At 43.5% G+C, this 21,550-nt stretch overlaps 1 protein-coding gene across 4 annotated transcripts in view; it reads left to right on the forward strand.

Annotated features, from left to right (window-relative positions):
* The window catches only part of palmdb (palmdelphin b), a 146,670-nt gene that overhangs the window by 117,875 nt on the left and 7,245 nt on the right, over window positions 1-21,550 (forward strand). For all 4 annotated transcript variants that reach the window (XM_068036869.1, XM_068036867.1, XM_068036868.1 and 1 more), the window contains exons 5-8: window positions 12,997-13,111; window positions 14,943-14,967; window positions 15,063-15,182; window positions 19,143-20,255. In XM_068036869.1, coding sequence (XP_067892970.1) covers window positions 12,997-13,111; window positions 14,943-14,967; window positions 15,063-15,182; window positions 19,143-20,255 — 1,373 coding nt within the window. The remainder of the gene's footprint in view (window positions 1-12,996; window positions 13,112-14,942; window positions 14,968-15,062; window positions 15,183-19,142; window positions 20,256-21,550) is intronic.

Below are 21,550 nucleotides of genomic sequence, written 5' to 3' on the forward strand. Positions count from 1 at the left end.
ACCTTGGCAGCTGTCCTCAGGATGCCTTGGACCTGGAGTGTTTGGCATGCTGTGGGCCTCTTGCGAAGAAGCAGTTTCGCCCTCTTTTGGCTGGGATGTTGGATGAACTGGCGACAATGGTAGAGGGACAGAGGAGCTGCTGGCCACACCAAGAGCACCCTGAGAGGAGCAACCAGCTGCAGGAGGCATACACTCCTCCTCCCTATCAAGGCAGACTTCTACCTCCCTGCTGACCTGAGAGGACAGAGGACCTGGTGGTGACGCGAGGTCCCCCGGCCCCTCGTGCCTTGCCACTGCTGCCTTGTGCAAATGGTCAGGATGTGGCTCTCCATCAGATCCATCAACCTCTCAAAGGAGGTGGCCACTCGTGCACTAATCGGAGACAATGTTGAGGTCAAGGTTTGGATGGACTCCTCCATCGACCGCACTTGTTTTTAGTTTTTAGAGATACAGCACTGAAACAGGCCCTTCGGCCCACCGAGTCTGTGCCGACCATCAACCACCCATTTATACTAATCCTACACTCATCCCAATATTCCTACCACATCCCCACCTGTCCCTATATTTCCCTACCACCTACCTATACTCGGGGCAATTTATAATGGCCAATTTACCTACCAACCTGCAAGTCTTTTGGCTTGTGGGAGGAAACCGGAGCACCCGGAGAAAACCCACGCAGACACAGGGAGAACTTGCAAACTCCACACAGGCAGTACCCAGAATTGAACCCAGGTCGCTGGAGCTGTGAGGCTGCAGTGCTAACCACTGCGCCACTGTGCGCATAGCCTCAACATCTCTGCCAGATGATGCCGCACCTCTTGCTGCAGCTCCAACATTTCCCTTATTGCTGCCGAAACCAGAGGTACGTCATGAGCCTGGAGCTCAGTATGGGCCTGGTCTCCCACAGTCCTCCGACTGTCAGAAGGATGGGCTGTCAGCGCCTCCATCAGCTGCTCGGGTGCGTGTGTGCTGTGCTCACCAGATTTTGTGCCCAGATCTAAACTCATGCACAAACCCACTGAGGTGCATGTATCTGTGCTGGTAGAGGGTGGAGGAGTATGAAGTGCTGCTTCCTCCCCCTCAAAGGTGGCAGGATCTGCAGCATTTTCCACTGGTGTCTAATTTGGCACAGCTTGACCTGCATGACAGAACAAAAATATGTAAGGGTCAATGGCCTTGCTATCCCTCCATTGCAGACACCCCTACAATGCAGACCCTGGTGTGCACCAGATGCCTGATGAGCAGCATGACTCCATCGTTACAGAAACAGCATTCTGCCCCATGTAGACCTTATTTACCATCTTGCAAGAGTGACCCTGTCTCTGTCCACAACGCTCCTTCCAGCCTGCGGGCCGGCAACTCCATGACCACCTCCTCCATCGGCGTAAGGACATGCAGCAATTGCAGACTGCCTCCAGTCTTCACTCGCTCCCTACGATTATGTGCTATCTTCTCCTGCAGACAGAGGGAAGGAAGATGCTGAACTCCAAGCAGCATCAAATCAATCCCAATATATAGGCTGCTGGCAGTCCAGTTGCCACTGATGGGGGCACACAGACGCCTCCTGCACGTGTTCCCTTCCCAGGAATCTCGCATGCTTCAAATATGACAGGGGGCCTGCTCTCAGGACCACCGAGATAGGCCGCTGACAGACATGTTGCATCCTTTGTCCATGTCTATGGGGTAGGTCGCTCTCATCCCAACACAAAGTCCTACTTTGGCAGCTACAAGGCTCAAGAGGATGAAAACATTAAATGTTAGTCCCTTTCGCAGCCTGGATGAGGTAATTTGCAGCACTGTATACATGTCCGTGTTGTGATCCCACATCTGCTGACCTCCTCAGCGATCTGGAGCCAGGTCGACTTGGTTTGGCTCACAGGTCTCCTCCTCCCGTCCCTTGTCTTCATGACAGTAGCTGGAGGGAGGCATCAGGAAAGTGTGGGGCCACACAGAGTCTCCTGTCAGCCATCTCTAATCATCCAGACCTTCCCAATGCAGAATTCGCTGCAGGGCTGACAGCCCTTTAAAAATAGTACCAGACCCTGTTGAGGCGTCACCTGACGCCGTGCTCCCCGCCTCCTGACTGGGCTCCGACCACCCAATTGATCAGAGTTCACTGCGTATTAGTCTTAATTGGCCGGTTGCTGCTGAATCACGTGCAGCCGGCTGCTCCACCCCTCAATGTGTCTTGCGCCCGACTCCAGGCCCGAAGGTGGAACCAGCATTCAAAACATAAAATTCAGCCCCTTGAAACTACTAAATTATCATAAAAACCCATCTGGTTCACTAATATCCTTTAGGGAGGGTAAATTGGCCAGTATGCAACTCCAGGCCCAGAGCAACCCTCTAAAATGGCTTAACAAGCCACCCAGTTATATTAAATGCAGCGGCTCATGACCACCTTCTCAAGGGCAATTAGGGATGGGCAGTAAATACTGGTGTGGCCAGTAATGCCCACATCCCAGAAACGAATTAAAGAAAGGTGCAAACCTTAGCTTCATTCAAGAGTCAATTAGATGCTACAATGGGAGGAATTTAAGGTATTTTCGAAGGGATAAGTTAAGGTAGACCGAATGGCTTCTCTCGTGTTATCTACCGTAGAATCATAGAATGGCTACAGCACAGAAGTCAGGCATTCGGCCCATCGTGCCCGTGCTGGCTCTCTGCAAGAGCAACTCACCTAGTCCCACTCCCCCACCTTTTCTCCATAGGCCTGCAAGATTTTATCTTCAGAAAATTATCCAATTCCCTTTTGAAGGCCTCAATTGAATCTGCCTCCACCATACTCCAGGCAGTGCATTTCAGATCCTAACCACTTGATGGGTAAAAAAGTTTTCCTCATGTCACCTTTGGCTCTTTTGTTATTCACCTTAAATCAATGTCTTCTAGTTCTCGAACCTTCCACCAATGGGAACAGTTTCTCCCTATCTACTCTGTCCAGATCCCTCAAGATTTTGCACACCTCCATTAAATCTCCTCTCAACCTTGTCTTCTCTAAGCAGAACAGCCCCAGCTTCTCCAATCTATCCACGTAACTGAAGTCCCACATCCGTCGAGCCATTCTCGTAAAGCTTTTTGCACCCTCTCCAATGCCTTCACATCCACTTGTGAAATCTTCTGTTGCAAATCTTGGATGTGCAACTATCAGAGCAGAACTGCAATCGAATATGTTCCTCTGTAAAAATGTTGGTGCAGAACATCCTTTCTGCCACTGGAGGTTACTAGTGTTCTATGTAAGTGCTATAGAGCTGTCAACCACAATATTAATCCCCAGGAGCTTGAATGCAGCATCTCACTATTTAAATTCAATCATGATCCACTTGTGACTAAATATTTTGGATTTAATGTTTACTTAATAAAATATGTATATTATACTGTATTAAGGCTGACTTCATACCATATTATTGAGCGATTAAGTTCATTTCATTCTTTTCTGTCAGATGCACTTGCAAACATCGTTATATAAAACTCACAAATTTGCTGCAAAGTAAAAGTTCTCACATCTGACTACATGGTTGGGCAATATTAAAATATCTTATGGGAGTGCCAGCATTTCATCTATAATTAAAAACAGATCAAACTTCTGATCAAATGGATGATTTGTACATGTACCTTAAAAAAATTATTTACATCTTAAAAGTGTATATATGAAATCCAAATACTTAAATTATTTTCTCTGATCTTTTTAAATAAACTGTCTGGGCAAGGTGGGGGATATCAGACTACAGGTGGGTGTCACTTTGTGACTGTAACCTTTTTAGGCTGACAAAATGCTGCTTCTGTATTGTGTTTTGAAGAAAATGCTAGTTGTTTACAGGCATTTAAAAAGTGTACATATCATTAAATTTGGCAGATTTTTAGAAACAGACTTTCAACAGTTTTTAGTTCTACCTGCAACAAATCCCATCTTATGCACACTGTTAAAGAAACTTTCAAGCCTGTTTGTGAAGAAGACACTGAGACTAGGATGCTTTGGTGGAGATTGTTTATTGCTTGCCACAGAGCTTACTTCTCCACTCCTAACAACACTCAGCCAGTGCTGGCTGGTTCTTCTTTATATGTCCATCAGAATACAACACCCAACACCTGTTCAGCCTATTGCTTTCAACTACTAGGTATTTAACATCCATTGACGGAACTTATTAGGCACTAACACCCATCATTCCTTTAATCCGTCTGTACAACCTTCCATAGCTGGCATCACTGTGGAGAAATCTCTTCTCCATTAGTGTTGAGTATGTTTGTGCCATGATTTGTAGCACTAAAGTTATATAATGGGACATAACCAGAACTGAGCAATGTAGTTCTACTCCTGCTGTACGTCAGTGCAGTTTTGTAGGGCTTTCACATCACCCACTGTGGAGGTGTGGGATGGGTAAATCCACTTTGTTGTGATGCAAAGACAAATTTTCATTTTAAAAATGTTGCACAGGCCTTGATGTTGAAGTACTGACAGTGCGACAATGGGCTGTCGAAATGCAGCGTTAAGAGTCCAAATCCCACTAAGGTTAGTTGTGAAATTGAATTCAATAATGCTGGTAATTTTGTGGGCTAGCATCTGCAAACAAGTATGAAAGCTGCCGGATTGTGGGAAACACCCAACTGGTTCACGAATATCTTTCATGGAAGGGATCCTGCCACCCCTACATGATCTGTCTCACACTAGTCCCACATTTCAAGCTTGATTTAGGTTTGTTCAATAGTGTAAAACAGGTAATATTACAGCTGGAAGTAAAAATCAGGAGAAAAGTAAAATGAGATGCTGATTCACTATCACTCGTTAATACTATTGCACAAAGTCAAAATGACTCCTTATTTCTTTGACCTTTAATGCTTACAGGGCAATGAGGAATGGACGATAAATATTGTCTAAGGCTGGAATTTTACGGCACCCTCCCAACAAGAGGGCTGGTGGCAGTGTGGGGGGGGGGGGTGTGTAAAATTGAGTGGGAGGCGGTAGGGGTGGCCATTTCCGACCCCCTCCTGCCCCCACTGCAATTTTACACGGGATGACATCGGCGAGAAACAGCCTGTCTGCCCCAGGCCAATCAAGGCCCTTAACTGGCCAATTAACTGCGACTTAAGGGCCTCCTTCCACCTCCGGGAGTATTTTAGCCCCAGCAGCCAGACAGCAAAAGTCTCAAGAACCCTGCCTAATAAAAGCAGACAGCCTTCTTACGGGCTAGGAGGGGCCCTCCTGATGGGCACCCTGTGCCCCACAGAGGGCCGCCCCCGAAGCCCCAACCACCCCCAACGCACAACACTAACCCTCACTCCCCCCAACCCTTGCCTCGCCGGGGCCTGGCCGATTGTCCCCGGCGAAGTCCTAACAACATACCTGAGTTCCAGGGTCATCCTTCCTGTTGCCTCCGATGATTGGGTGTAGTCCCAGCAGTGGCCACCACTCCTGGTGACGCTACTGGGACTAAGAGCTGCCAGCCCACTGATTGGCCGGCAGCTCCATTAGGCGGGACTTCCTGCCTCAAAGAGGTGGAAATCCCAACCGTGACCAATTAAAGGCCTGGGAGTGAAAAATCTCGGTCTGGCTCTCCAGGCCTGGTGGAGGTGGGCTCACCACCCAACAAAAAATTCTGGCTAAGTCTCAAGAAAAAAAAAAAGCCCTTCAGTGTCTAAATGAAGTGGAATATTAAGAATAAGAAAGAGCTCACCTGAAGTATTAACTGCTTCATTCCATGAGCCACACAAACCAGCAAGGCCCAGATTTAAAAAGCACAAGCAGCATGAGATAGACAGAGCTAAGCAATCCTCCAACCAACAGATCAGATCAAAGCTCTGCAGTCCTGCCACATACAGTCATGAATGGTGGTGGGCAATTAAACAACTAACTGGAGGAGGTGGCTCCACAAACTTCCCCATCCTTAACGATGGGGGAGCCCAGCACTTCAGTGCAAAAGATAAGGCTGAAGCATTTGCAACCATCTTCAGCCGAAGTGTTGAGTGGATGATCCATCTCGGCCTCCTCCTGAGGTCCCCAGCGTCACACAGATGCCAGACTTCAGCCAATTCAATTCACTCTGCGAGATATCAAGAAACGACTGAAGGCACTGGATACTGCAAAGGCTATTGTTCCTGACAACTTCTCGGCAATAGTACTGAAGACTTGTGATCCAGAACTAGCCATGCCCCTAGTCAAGCTGTTCCAGTGCAGCTACAACACAGGCATCTACCCGGCAATGTGGAAAATTGCCCAGGTATGCCCTGTCCTCAAAAAGCAGGACAAATCCAATCCAGCCAATTACCGCCCCATCCATCTACTCTCAATCATCAGCAAAGTGATGGAAGGTGTCATCAACAGTGCTATCAAGCAGCAATAACCTGCTCACCAATGCTCATCTTGGGTTTCACCAGGGCCACTCGGCTCCAGACTTCATTATAGCTTTGGTCCAAACATGGACAAAAGAGCTGAATTCCAGAGGTGACGTGAGTGACTTCCATTGACATTAAGGCAGCATTTGACCGAGTGTGGCATCAACGAGCCCTTGCAAAATTGAAGTCAATGGAAATCAGGGGGAAACTCTCCTCTGGTTGGAGTCACACCTAGTGGTTGTTGGCGGCCAAACATCTCAGCCCCAGGACATAGCAGCAGGAGTTCGTCAGGGTAGTCTCTTCGGCCCAATCATCTTCAGCTGCTTCATCAATAACCTTCCCTTCATCATAAGATCAGAAGTGGGAGGTTTGCTGATGATTGAACAGTGTTTAGTACCATTTGCGACTGCTCAGTTACTGAAGCAGCCTGTGTCCACATGAAGCAAAACCTGGACAACATCCAGGCTCACCACCACCTTCACAAGGGAAGTTAGGAATGGGCACAAATGCTGGCCTTGCCAGCGCGCTCACTACCATGAAATAATAAATAAAGGTCTGACCTACTGCAAGAGTTTTCAATGGGCTTATCTGGTAGAGAGGATCTTCCCATTCCAAACAAGGCCATTAATACAGGGGGAGATAGGGTTAGGGTAAGAAATTCCCTATACTGATGATTCCCTCATCCCAGCCTGGTGAATCTTTGGAGACCAGTATGCCAACCAGGAAGAAGCATTTCAGCCACTTCAGTGATGGATGCGGGACCCACTTTGGGGGCCCAGGTCTAGGCTGTGACCCAGGAACCCCCTCTAAAAGCATAGAATCATATAATGATTACAGCACAGAGGACATATGGCCTGTCATGTCCATGCAAGCTCTCTGCAAGAGCAAAACCAAGTCCCACTCCCCTGCCTTTTCCCTGTGGCCCTGCAAATTTTTTCTCCAGATAATTATCCAGTTCTCTTTTGAAGGCCTCGATTAAATCTGCCTCCACCACACTCTCAGGCAGTGTATTCCAGATCCTAAACACTCGCTGCATAAAAAGGGTTTTCCTCATCTGCCGTTGATTTTGAACACCTCTATCAAATCCTCTTAAACTTCCCTTCTCCAAGGAGAACAGACCCAGCTTCCCCAATATATCCACCTAACTGAAGGTCCTCATCCCTGGAATCATTCTTGTGATTCTTTTCTGCAGCCTCTCTAACGCCTTCACATCCTTCCTAAAGTGTGGTGCCCAGAACTGGACACAGTACTCCAGTTGAGGCCGAACCAATGTTTTATACAGATTTATCATAACTTCATTGCTTTTGTACTCAATTTTCCTATTTATAAAGCCCAGAATCCCATATGCTTTATTAACCGCTTTCTCAACCTGCCCTACCACCTTCAATGATTTGTGTACATATACTCGCAGGTCCCTCTGCTCCTGCACCCCCTTTAGAATCATACCTTTTATTTTATATTGACTCACTTCATTCTTCCTACCAAAATGAATCATTTCACACTTCTCTGCATTAAATTTTATCTTCCATGTGCCCACCCATTCCACCAGCTTGTCTACATCCTCTTCAAGTTTATCACTATCCTCCTCACAGTTAACAATCCTTCCAAGTTTTGTGTCATTTTAAAATGTTGAAATTGTGCCCTGCACATGCAAGTCTAGGTCATTAGTATATATCAAGAATCACAGAATTGTTAGAGTGCAGAAGGAGGCCATCGTGTCTGCACTGGCTCTCTGGATGAGAAATTTGCCTAGTGCCATTTCCCCACCTTCACCCCATAACTCAGTACATTCTTCCTTTTCAGATAACAATCCAATTCCCTATTGAATGCCTCAATTGAACCTGCGTCCACCACACTCTCAGGCAGTGCATTCCAGATCCTAATCACTTGCTGCATTTCCTCATGTCGCCATTGCTTCTTTTGCCAATTACCTTAAATCTGTGCCCTCTTGTTCTTGATCCTTCCACCAGTGGGAAAAGCAGGGATCCTAACAGTGACCCCGAGGGAACCCCACTATATACCGTCCTCCAGTCCAAAAACCTAACATTTACCATTACTCTCTGTTTCCTGTCACTCAGCCAATTTTATATCCATGCTGCTACTGTCCCTTTTACTCCATGGGCTCGAGCTTTGCTAACAAGCCCATTATGTGGCACTTTATCAGATGCCTTTTTGGAAGTCCATGTACACCACATCAAACACAGTACCCTCACCAACCCACTCTGTTACCTTATCAAAAAACTCAGCAAGTTAGTTAAACACAATTTTCCCTTTACAAATCTGTGCTGGCTTTCCTTAATTAATCCATATTTGTCCAAGTGACTGTTAATTTTGTCCTGGATTATTGTTTCTAAAATCATTCCCACCACCAAGGTTAAACTGATTGGCCTGTAGTTGCTGGGCTTATCCTTATACACTTTTTTGAACAAGGGTCTAAGATTTGCAATTCTCAGTCTTCTGGCATCACCCCCGTTTCTAAGGAGGATTCGAAGATTATGGCCAGTGCCTCTGCAATTTCCACTCTTACATCCCTCAGTATCCTTGTACACATCTCATCCGGTCCTGGTGCTTTATCAACTTTAAATACAGCCAGACTATCTAATACCTCCTCTTTATCAATTGTTAGCCCATGCAGTGTCTCCACTACCTCTTCTTTCACTATGACTTGGGCAGCATTTTCTTCCTTGGTGAAGACAGATAAAAAGTGCTCATTTAATACCTCAGCCATGCCCCTTGTCTCCATAGGTAAATCCCCTTTTAGGTCCCTAATTGGCCCCACTCATCCTTTTACCTCCCTTTTACCATTTATATGCTATAGAAGACTTTTTGAATTCCCTTTTACGTCAGCTGCCAGTCTCTTCTCATACTCTCTCTTTGTTACTCTTATTTTTTTTGTTCACTTCCCCTCTGAACCTTCTATATTCAGCCTGGTTCTCAATTGTATTATCTACCTGATGAACCTAAGAGGTGAAGGGGGCCCAGCATGTGTATGTGAATGCTGGGACCTCCTCCTGACCACACATATTCTTGTGGGATCAACAGCAGAGGTCCCTGGTGGGTGCAACTCTGGTGTAATTGCTGGGATCGCATTCAAAGGGTTCTAAAGGCTTCTATTTCTGTCAAGTTAATCTCTACTGCACAGAGCAAAATTAAACCCTACCTATAAATGTTCCAATTTATATTTACTTCAATCATCTAAACAAATGTGATATTCAGGATCTTAATTGAAAGAAAATTCATTTTAACATGTCAGGTCAAATTAAAGTTTACATTCTGATTCCAACCACAGTATGCTTCAAGAAATATTGGGCATTGTGCTATCAATGGAAAATTTCAGGAACATAGATTGGGGAAAGGTTTTTGCCAGTGGCTACGTATGTGGTAGTGAAATTGTAAAGATAGCAGGAAGGTCTATTTTCTAACAAACTTATGAATGTATTCTAAAAGAATGCATTTACTATTTTGCTAGAATTAGCAATCAAAAGCAATCTCTCCAATATTTTTATAATGAGGTTGACCCATAGCAACCAGAGAAAATCTGCCCCATTCATGGCTAAAAGTGAACAGTTTGTCAGTGTGCACTGTAGGTTGACTGCCATGTTAAAATATATTACTTATTAAGTTAAATTAAACACAATCTGAATGGGCAAGAGCCCTTATAGATCACAACTGAAATTTCCCTCGAGCTACTTGTGACCTCAGTGAAGTGATTGAGGGTCACATGGAAAAATACTTGCTGTAGGCAGGATTTTTCATTTCCTAATTGATCTCACAACCTAGCCTCACCACACTGTCAGGCTGAATAACCGTTCAAAAATCAACTGCCTTCGGGATATTGACAGGCCTTGTTTATTTGAAACAAAATTAGAAAAATAAAAACAGAAAATGCTGGAATATGCTGAGCAGGTCAGGCAGCATCTGTACATTTCCAGTCGATGTCCTTGCCTCACAAGTGAGCTGACAAAAAGGGGATGATAGGTTTGTCATAATTCTTTGTAACCTTAATTCATAAACTCAGATAGTACTGGAAAATCCTTTTTTAAAATTAATATAGAATAAGTAGAAGAGTATGTTTCACAGAGCAGTGAGATGCAAGCTACTGCCCTGAAATTCCACAGAGGGTAATCATAGCCAGGCTACCATTGAAAGGCACCAAGAAGAGGTGAGGTGTATCCCTTCATGTACTGAAAGGAAAGCTCTGGTGAGTTATTCAAAGTGTCTCTCAAATATCCTTCAATGGGCCTGACTCGAAAGTGGTGGAGGTCTGTCTGCAGGTTATGGACAATTTAATGGCAAGGGCTTCTTTTATGAATTTACAGCCTTTGGGAGCACATACTGAAATTCCAGACATGATTCTCTATGAATAGAATTCCCCTGTATTACACAAAAAGACAAACAAAAGTAAGCAATAAGTGCAAAGAGCAGTTCCACAATATGACAGTCATAGCACACAATCTATCCAGAAATCCCTTTGACTGAATACAGCAATTCTTTTAATTTATAAACATCTCTCAAACTCCTGTGACTGTTTATTGTACAGCACCTGAAATTTGAATCCTAGATTAATGTGTTGAAGTAATACTGTTTTTTGCTTGATGAGCTTTAAGTTCTTGTGTCATTTGTAAGTGCTGGTACATTGAGGAAAAATGTAAAGCAAATAGCTGAGTCCAGCACAATATTTTCTATGTGCTATCTCAAACACTTAACAGTGCAAAGATTTCATTCACAACACCATCTGTGTCATGTCAACTACTTTTTTGAATATAAACATACAATATCACTATTCAAAGTAATAACTGTATTTGATGAACAACAAGTGATGAGTTTTGAGGAGGATTGTTAAAGGAGGGAGTTGGACAGGTGGAGAGATTTAGGGAGAGAATTCCAGATAGTAGGACCCAGGAGGCTTTGCCTACAATGATGAGGTGAAGTGGGAAGAGGCCAAAGTCAGAGGAATTGAGAGTTCAAAGGGATATAGCACTGGAAGAGGGTCTGGAGGAAGATTGGGATGAGGATGATGGAGGGATTTAAAAATTAGGATATGCATATTTAATTTGAGGCATTGGGTGATGGGGGGGGGGGGGGGGGGGGTGGTGCGGGGGTGCCAATATACTTCAATGAGGATGGAGGCATGTGAAGCAGAGTTTTGGACAAGTTGGGGTTTATGAAGGGGGGAGAATGGGAGATTGGCAATGAAAGCATTGCAGTAGTCAAGTCTGCGGGTGGCAAAGTCACATGAATTTCAAAAGCGGAACATAACTCTCAATTTATGAAAATGGTCAGTACATTCAAAGGTACTACTGTGTTTATTAATCAGCCTTCAGTTTGCAATTCCATGAAAATCAGTAAAGTCAGATGTGTAAATTGGTAGTCTAACAACAACAGCATAGCAATTTCACAACTAGGACAGCATTTACATTGCTCAACCTCCAGAGTGATGCTGTCACAAACTGGTAAGATGACAGTTCTCGTTTCCAACAGTTCAAACATTTTACTACAGTGATTTTGTTGAATCCAATAGCAGAAAAGCCCATTTTTACTCAGTTACTACAGTTAACAGAAGATGTTGTTGTGCTGAGCTATTTCAGCCAATGATTGGGACACATGTTGGGACTAAAATCTAGTGCCAACAGCTTGTGAAAACTATTTGAAAATCCAAAGTTTTTTTTTAAAAAGTTCAATAAGACAGGAAAGAAAACAATGAAACAAACCTAAAACAGAACTAAAGGTTATACAGATGAGTATAAGCTTCACCAACCAAATTATCCATAGCATTTTAAAACTTGTGCATCTAAAGATGTCTTTTGTGTGTAAAGCAACTGGTCAGAATGTTGTAAAGGTAGTAACGTTCACTCAATAAAGCTGGAATTTTACTGGATTAGCTTGGGGACTTGGGGTGAATTTATCAGAATTTCATTTTCTTGAGAGTTTTATCACCTGTTAGCTGCCTCCCTCGAGACTAAGTAAGTTGAATAAAGACCATAATGGTCTTAGGAAGGAACAGGCTAAATGGGCAAATTACCACATTCCTTTTAGTTTCTACATTCTAGCATATTTGTTTTAAGGGGTCTTCAGAAAAAAAATTAGATGGTGAAGAATTTGGAAGTAAAATTATATAACGCCTATCAAATGAAGCCTGCACAAGCACAAAGGTTCCTCGTGAATGAATAGTGAGATTTTTATGCTATGGTACACAATATGGTGATACATGCACTATCAAATACATTACACAGTATGTGAGCTGACACTACCCAATGTAACAATAAACAGGATATAGACTACTGGCTATACATACATGCTATCCAGCAGACAAACAACAAAAATACTCTAATCAAGATATTTACTGCCCAATACATTATACAGTATTTGCATTATATACATGCTTAGTATGCTCATTGGGCGATCCAGAATGTTTACCACACAATGTGTTATCCAATTTACAGACTAGTTAATACGCTGTTATTTACTGAAAAGATTTTTACTGCAGGAACAATGTTTGTTTCAGATTTCTTCCCAGTGCAAGCTAATGGTGCTTTCTGGATTTGTGTTTGGTAAAGGGCAAGTCTATTTAGTTACAGATGGTGATTCAGCAAATATACAAATTATCCCTAAATTTTATTTAATTTTTAAAGCTGAGTACTACATTCTGAAGTTAAACGTTATTTTTAGGCTTGAAGAAGAAATCAAATCTCTTGAAAACCAAGAAGCCCAAATTTCATCTAATGAACAACAGTTACTGAAAAAACTGAAAGCAGCAGAAAGATCTACAGCAGAGATAATAAAGGTACAATATTCAAAATTATTTGGCAAGTCAATAGTGCAAATGTGTTGGTTTTGGTGCATAATTCATCTGAGCTTTGGTTTTTAACTGTTACGTTCTGTATAATTGTTATGTAGGCAAAAGTGGAGACACATTCAACAAACAGTAATAAGATGAAAGACAAGTTAATCAGTTTTTGGTGCTGTTGGTTTAGATAACATTAGCCAGAACACCAAGGGAAATCCCTGTTCTTTGTCAAATATTGCCACAAGATTATAAACATCAATGCAAGCTGTGAATAGTGAGAACAGGCTGTGACAATGCAAGACACCCTCAGTGCTGTACTGTACCAGTCTAGATAGTGTGCTCAAATTTGGAGTGGAGTTTAGATCCACTACCTTCTAACTTGGAGCTGATAGTAGTAACAGCTGAGCCAAACTGCCACTTTATAATACCTCAAAGAGAAATCGCAATTGTTCCAGTGGGTGCATAATAGGAAGAAGGGTTGCTATAACTTTAAATAATCCATGCATGCAATCCATGCACAAGCATCAGATTTACGAGTCCTGACTTGTCTTTGAAAACATTCAGCTGTTAATTAAATAGGCTGGTTTAACACTTCTCTGTTCATTAACAGGCCAGCACAAATATCAACGTTATACGCTCTTCAGACTTTGTTACTGTAAATATAAAGTTGCTTGAAATAAAGGGTTTAGAACATGACCCTGGTTCAGTTCTGGGTACGTTCTCCCTGTGACTGTGTGGGTTTCCGCCGGGTGCTCTGGTTTCCTCCCACATGCCAAAGACTTGCGGGTTGATAGGTAAATTGGCCATTGTAAAAAATTGCCCCTAGTGTAGGTAGGTGGTAGGAGAAATTGAGGGAAGGTGGGGATGTGAGAGGGAAAAAATGGGATTAATATAGGATTAGTATAAATGGATGGTTGATGGTCGGCACTGACTCAGTGGGCCGAAGGGCCTGTTTTGGTGCTGTATCTCTCTATGACTCTATGACTCTATATGCCTTCTGGAACAATGTTCAAGTGCTTTTGCCTAAGTAACACCAATGACAGCACTTCTATGTTATTTATTTTACGTGAAGTGTTTTCAGATATTTCTGATAGACAAGATAAGCTGCAACTGCAAGTGTTTCTCTTTTTACAGATGCCTATCATTTGTAAAACTTTGACTTTTTATAAACTATAACTGAAATGTGTAATGATCAACGTACTGTTAAGTGGAATAGGCTGTGCTGGTGCATTCTTACAATCTGTATAGACTCAAATACATATACACGACCTAAAAACTGAAATGTTATGTGTTTACTCATGTCTTGGGAACCAAGTATGTTTCTGTGCTTATTCAATAAATATTAGGGTTTCAGACTAATAATTTAAATATATCAGGGAGATATTTGTTTTTGTATTATTCTGAAGATAACTTGTTCAAACCTTTCTGGGTTTCAAAATCTATTACCATCTATGAGTTGAGACATTTGCAGATGTTACTTAAACAATCCAGTTAAAACATGTTCTATGTGCAGAGTAGTGTATTGTATATTCTATATATAGTTGGTTGGCATCCTTCCATCTACAAAAAATGATGGGCATGCAGCAAACAGTTCATTTAGGTGGGGTGTCTTCTCTTGGCGCACTTTGCTGATGGCTGTGAAGGCCAATCTTTGAGAGGCAGGTTTTGCCGCAAGTGCTACGCGCGAAGCTGCCAAGTGATGCTATGAGTTGTTTTTGATGTTGGCGCCTGTTGCCAAGCTGCTATATATAGTATAGTGTCACTTTTTGCTGTTGGAAAATTAAGTTTTCAGAAACCATAAAAATAAAACTTAACTGTCTCTTCACAGGCAGCACAAGCCGAGACTGATCACGGTAAGAAAATGAACTTAATATTTGCTTCATCCTCTTTTGCAACAATAACCTATTAAGAAATGTATTATATTAATTCTTCCTGTTACTGTTCATAGACCAAGTGAAGTTTGTATATTCAGAGATTCCAGACCTTCCAAAATCACATAAACCTCAGGACTGGCAGAGAACAGCAAGTCCAGATACAGAAACAAAAGACCTTGGACAATCAAAAGAAGGTACAGTTTATATGATTAGGTATTCATTTCAGTTTCTTCCTGTAGGCATTATCTCTTTCACAATGAAACAAACAATTAAACAAATAATTGAACCACATCTGTAAGAGTAGTTTTTTGTTTGGAATTTAAGTTTCATTAACAAATCATAGAACCATAAAGTTCTACAGCACATTCAGGCCATTCAGCCTATCGTGGCTATACTAGCTCCTTGAAGGAGCTATCCAATTAGTCCCACTACCTGGTCTTTCCTTATAACTCTGCTAATCATTTCTTTACAAATATATATCGAATTCCCTTTTGAAAGCTACTCTTGAATCTGTTTCTACCACTCTTTCACACAGCGCATTTCGAATCATAACATCTCGCTGGGTAAAAGAAAATCCTCATCTCCTCTCTGGTTCTTTTACCTGCTAATGTGCTGTGAAAAGATGGGACATTAAAATAAGTGATTAACATCTTTGTTTAAATAGCCAGATAATGTCATACTGATATTGCACTCAGTAATTTCAAGGTCTGTGGAGAGAGAAACAGAGTTAATGGACTGGATTTTAACAAGCCCTTGATGTCGTGATCCGTGACAGCGGGGGGGCCTGAAAATGGCTCCGGATGAGGCCCGCCTAGGACCTCGACATCGGCAGGGCCCGGACCGATCCTCCTGGCAGTGGCGAGGCTCCATGGCGGTCCCACGCTGCTGGGTGACAGGACCACAATTAACATATTCAAATCAATAAAATTAATACATTTAAATACACTTACCTGAGATCTTGAGGGCCCACCACAATCTTTGGCGCGGTGGCCAGCGCTTCCGCGCCTTCAGATCCCCGTCCAGGGAAATGAGGCGTGCCACTGGTGGGGATGGGGTAAGAGGTAGGTTTGTTAGTGCAGGAGCGGGGGGGAGGATGGGGTCAAATATGGGTAGTGGGTGTAGGGGATGGTGGGAAGGGTTGGACCTTAAACTTTGTGCAGTTTGGGTGGGGGGAAGGTCAGATGTAAAAGGTAAGGGTTGTGGCACGGAGCAAATAGTTATTGCAATTGTAATGGGGGTGGCTGGGAGTGGAGCATAAGAAATGTATTTATTTACTTTTGGGGAATCTTTCTTGAATATGCCGGCAGGGCTGGTTGCCCTTTAAAAATGGCGCCAGCGCCTGTGCACAGGCAGCTGACGCCACTGCCAGTAATGGACAGCCTGCCCCTCCACATGATTAGGCGGGGGGGGGGGGGGGGGGTGCACCCCGGCTATTTAAATGAGCCGCCAGGCAGGCCCCTATTTTTTGAGCTCGTCTGTGACCTTTCATCAGAACTGATGAAAAGTCACTGACCTGAAACATTAACTCTGCTTCTCTCTCCACAGATGCTGCCAGACCTGCTGAGTATTTCCAGCACTTTCTGTTTTTATTTCAGATTTCCATCATCCACAGTATTTTGCTTTTTTGTCCTGGAAAGTCTTACAGACTTGAAGATAGCTTGGTTCCTGCTAGAATTATTGAAAATCTTTACAAAGTTTTGACTACTATCTTAACAACAACCTCTTGTTAATGTTAGGTTCAACTGACGAGCTCCTCTCCTTCTGCCCCGTTTTTTTACCTTGGGATTTGGCTGTTGTTTGATGGTCCCAAAAATTGAAGACTTCCTGGTAATCCTACCTTACGCCAAAAGTTCTAGCTCCAGTTCTGTGAATTTAGCTTTCCTCTGTACTTTCAGCCAAATTTTATAACCAACAGAATTGTATAAAGCTAAATATGGTAATTTCTGAGTTACTATGCTACTTTACACTTTTTGTGAAATTGTATGATTGGATTAATTAATTGGGTTGATTAAAGAAAGCTAGTGCAGATTTGTTAAGGGAAAATCATGTTTCATTAACTTGCTGGAGTTTTTTGAGGAGGTAACAGAGAGGGTTGATGAGGGCAATGCTTTTGTTGTGGTGTACATGGACTTACAGAAGGATTTCATAACTTTCCTCTATGATTGCTTCAGAAAGTATAATGAAAATGCTCCTAAACTTTTCCTGTAAAAAAAATTTAAATGCCATTTCGAAATATTCCTGCCTTGTCCTTGGTGCGAGTACATTAGTGCAGCTCCTGGCTCTTTGCGTAAATCAGCTTTCAGCAATGTTCTGAGGATTGTAACCAAAAGTAATTGCATTTATACATTTTAGTGACCACAACTGAGACATTTCAAGGTTAGTTTTCAAAAACCCATTTGGATAATTTTGTGTTTGAGGTAACCAGTTCCAACACACACCCCTGAAAGGCATTGATAAAGAGATAGAGGCCCAGCATATCTGCAATCTGCTCCATCATAACTATGGTGGGGTGGGAACCATGATCCACCAGTGTCCTGAGAGGGCGACTCCGTCAGTGTACTGAGAGGGCGACTCCGTCAGTGTACTGAGAGGGCGACTCCACCAGTGTACTGAGAGGGCGACTCCGTCAGTGTACTGAGAGGGCGACTCCGTCAGTGTACTGAGAGGGCGACTCCGTCAGTGTACTGAGAGGGCGACTCCGTCAGTGTACTGAGAGGGCGACTCCGTCAGTGTACTGAGAGGGCGACTCCACCAGTGTACTGAGAGGGCGACTCCACCAGTGTACTGAGAGGGCGACTCCACCAGTGTACTGAGAGGGCGACTCCACCAGTGTACTGAGAGAGCGACTCCACCAGTGTACTGAGAGGGCGACTCCGTCAGTGTACTGAGAGGGCGACTCCACCAGTGTACTGAGAGGGCGACTCCGTCAGTGTACTGAGAGGGCGACTCCGTCAGTGTACTGAGAGGGCGACTCCACCAGTGTACTGAGAGGGCGACTCCACCAGTGTACTGAGAGGGCGACTCCACCAGTGTACTGAGAGGGCGACTCCGTCAGTGTACTGAGAGGGCGACTCCGTCAGTGTACTGAGAGGGCGACTCCACCAGTGTACTGAGAGGGCGACTCCGTCAGTGTACTGAGAGGGTGACTCCACCAGAGTATCTGGGGTCAGGGTAGATCAAGTGAATTTAAATTAATCCAGCAGCTACTTGACCCAGTGCATCTTGGTTCCTGCGAGAGGGCAGAGCGCCAAATGCAACACAGGTAAGTCACTTCTGGTAGAAGCAATAGAAGCCACCAGGAACTGTTTAAAATTAATATTGTCTGTGGAATCAGCCCCTTTTAGCTGAAGACCAATTTAAATTCTGCAGGAGTCAATCTTCTGGTGGTCTTTTTGATTATTGTAACCAGCCTGCCTGGAAATCCTTGTGGACTCAACTTCTACCACTCCATGCTACTGGAAAGTGATGTTTTGTTAATGTCCAGTATAATCAGTGCTCAGGAGATGGAAGCAGTAGGAAATCCCACAGGCCTCTGGGGGCAGACAGATATTCTGCCCACTCCTACCCCATATTAAATGTGCATTGTTATATCTTTTGTTCAGAGACCCGGAGTTACCAAATCCTGCTTCACTTTACACCAGCCCACCACCCCCAACCCCCTCCCTGCGCCACCCAATTACTACCTGCGGGACTGCCACCCAAGGTGTACTGTTGGTTTTAGGAACTTTTAGGTCCAAAGTTTGCACTGGGGCATTCCAATCCAAGACTCCTGTTTTGTGGGTGTTGAGCAAGCCAGTATGTCTGTGGCTAAACCACCGCTACCATTATTTTAATGATTCCAGTGAAGGTGCCCAGTTCCTGTTGGTGGAATTGCAGAAGATGTGATCATTTTCCCTGCCAGCCTGATAGTAGAATGCCATTGTGTCTGTGTTTTTGGCAATCACTGGCTGCTTAGTCATGGGAAAGAGTTGGAAAGTGGCTGTTGGGGGGTGGAGTCAGTAACCAAACCTGACAGTAAAGAGAGTATGCATTTTGTCACAAAACAATGGGTGATCATATTTGATGATTGGTAAATCATATTAATAATCCCAAAAGTTTGATGCAATGTTAATTAAGTAAAAAAAAACTAATCTACATAAATATTTTCTTTACAGCTTTGTTTGCTGTGGAAATCAATGTTCAAAAGGATATGAAGACTGGAGAAAACACCGTTCTGTCAACTGCACCAATAATGGTCGATGAAATCAAAAACAAAGGTGTTAAAGTCTATGAAGATGGGGCCAAATCAGTGTATGCTTTACACAGTGATGGAGGGCTGGTGCAGAATGGCATAGATAACTTGACTCATGAGGAAGTGGAGGCACTGTTGCAGCAGGCTGGTGAAAAGCAAACCAATGTTTCTGCAGCATGTCATGCACCTGTTTTCTCAAATTCTCATAATAACCCCCACTCTCCTAAAATGTTACTCACTGAGCAGACAGGTTCTGAACCAAAGATTCAAGAAAATATGACTAAAAGTGAAGGAATTGAGAGGCATAACCCTGTAATGTCTCAAACTTATGGAAGCAACAGCACTGTTGTGTATCAGGAAAGGGATTTGCCTGCTTTTCCACAGCCAACATTTATACCTGCTCCTTACTCACCATGCCCAGTAACTGGTTTCAGGTCTCTGAGCTCCACACAAAGTCAGAGTCAACAATGTAATGAGTCACCACTAACTGAAAATAAGCTGAATTCAGTACAGGTTCCGTGCCGTCAGCAAAGGGACAACCACCGTGAGGCTGTGTTTATCAGTTCAGAGCTTGATCATGATGGCAGATCATCTTCTGCTTCTGAAGAAACAGATGTTAGCTTTAATGTTGTCCATTCCTTGCCGTCTACTATTAACACTGAGGAGCCAGTTACTATGGTCTTCATGGGATACCACAATGTAGATGATGAAAATGAAACCAAAAAAGTTTTGGGGTACGAAGGAGCTATCCGAGCAGAACTGGTTATGATCAGCGATGACGATGATGATGAGGTGTCACCACATCAAGCAAATAGCCACAATAGCCCAGTACTTCATCCAGCCCCTCTTTCAACTGGGGATGAGATACATAAAACATCATATGCTACAATAAATCTAACTGCAGGAAGTAGCTCTGTCCCAAAGAAATCTGCTGTAATTTCAGGCCAAGATACAACTATAAATCATTCTCCCTACCAAAATTACTCTGATGGACATATGGGTGGAGTTGGAAACTATGATGACCCCTCTGTGTCAGGTACAAAAGGCAAACAAAAGTGTGTTTGTTGTTCCGTTTTGTAACTATTTAATCAGTTATTCTTCAAGCTGAAACTTAACCCTGACTTTTCCTACTGTTACTAATGGATTAACAATATATCTGTCTTGTGTTCTGAATGCATCAAGTATCCTTTATGCATAACCTATTGCTAATATTTTTCTGTTATGTCGCTCACAAATTAACATAATCTTTAAGTTTGAAATGACAAACGTTAATTTATTGAATTATGTGTTCTATTCAAATTACTAATTAGAATTATAAAACATATTTTGATCAGTTGCCAAAATTTAAAAAGCACAGTTTCAGAAAGCCAACCTGAAATTACCATAGATATATGTAGTTTTGGGATACTTCGGGGTGGAAATTTCCTGAGGCCTGTTTTTGGGCACAAAGCATGTGCCTCAACCAGGAGTCCTGAGACTTTCCCAAAATTAGACCTCATTAATATTATTTGGATGAGATGCTGGCTCCGCGGGCAGCTCTCCAATTTTATGAAGCTACCTTTGCTGCGCCATTAACAACTTGCACTTGCAATAACTTTGTGAGCAAAAAATTTTAAAACCTAGACGTTCACAAACAAGTCTTAACTAATGAGGCATGCTGTGAAGTGCCTGCCTCCAGAAAAATCTGGCCTGAACCTTCCAGACTTATAAAATTCTTAGGCAACAGGACCATTTGCCGGTCCTGAACCCACGCTTCCAGGCAGTGCATGTTTACAGGAGGCAGCCTCCTAACAGGCCCCCCTCTGCATTCACCGTACAATTAATAACGGCGGGTGGACACAGACACAAGAAGACCTGAAGAGATGGCCTGCGGGCAGCCCTACTTGGACAGGTGAGTGCTGCTCAGGCAGTGGGAGACTCGGGATGCCTCAAAGTAGAGACGTTTACAAAAGGGTGCAGATGGCATGTTTGAAAAGAAGGGTCAGAACTGTTAGGGTCATCAGTGTGGAGGGGGAACGCCTCTACAAGAATGCGTATGGCCACAGATATACCGCAATCAGCCTTTGGGATCACAGATACCGGCATATGCATCAGCCTATGATTGCTCCCCGACCTCCTCACATGAAGCCGCTTCCGAAGCGTTGCTGGGCTCTGGACACAGCAGGAGGCCCATGCAATACCGTTGGACTTACCTCCCTCTCCGAAAATGGCTACTACTTGAGGCCTTGTGTGGCTTTATTGTTTGCCGGTATGGAGAGCGAGTTGCTGATTCCAGTGACAGCTTGCCTCTGAGAAACTTGCCCAGAGTTGGGACCACATCAGGGAGCCCAT

The sequence above is a fragment of the Heterodontus francisci genome, chromosome 8, assembly GCF_036365525.1.
Source record: "Heterodontus francisci isolate sHetFra1 chromosome 8, sHetFra1.hap1, whole genome shotgun sequence".
NCBI lineage: Eukaryota > Metazoa > Chordata > Chondrichthyes > Heterodontiformes > Heterodontidae > Heterodontus > Heterodontus francisci.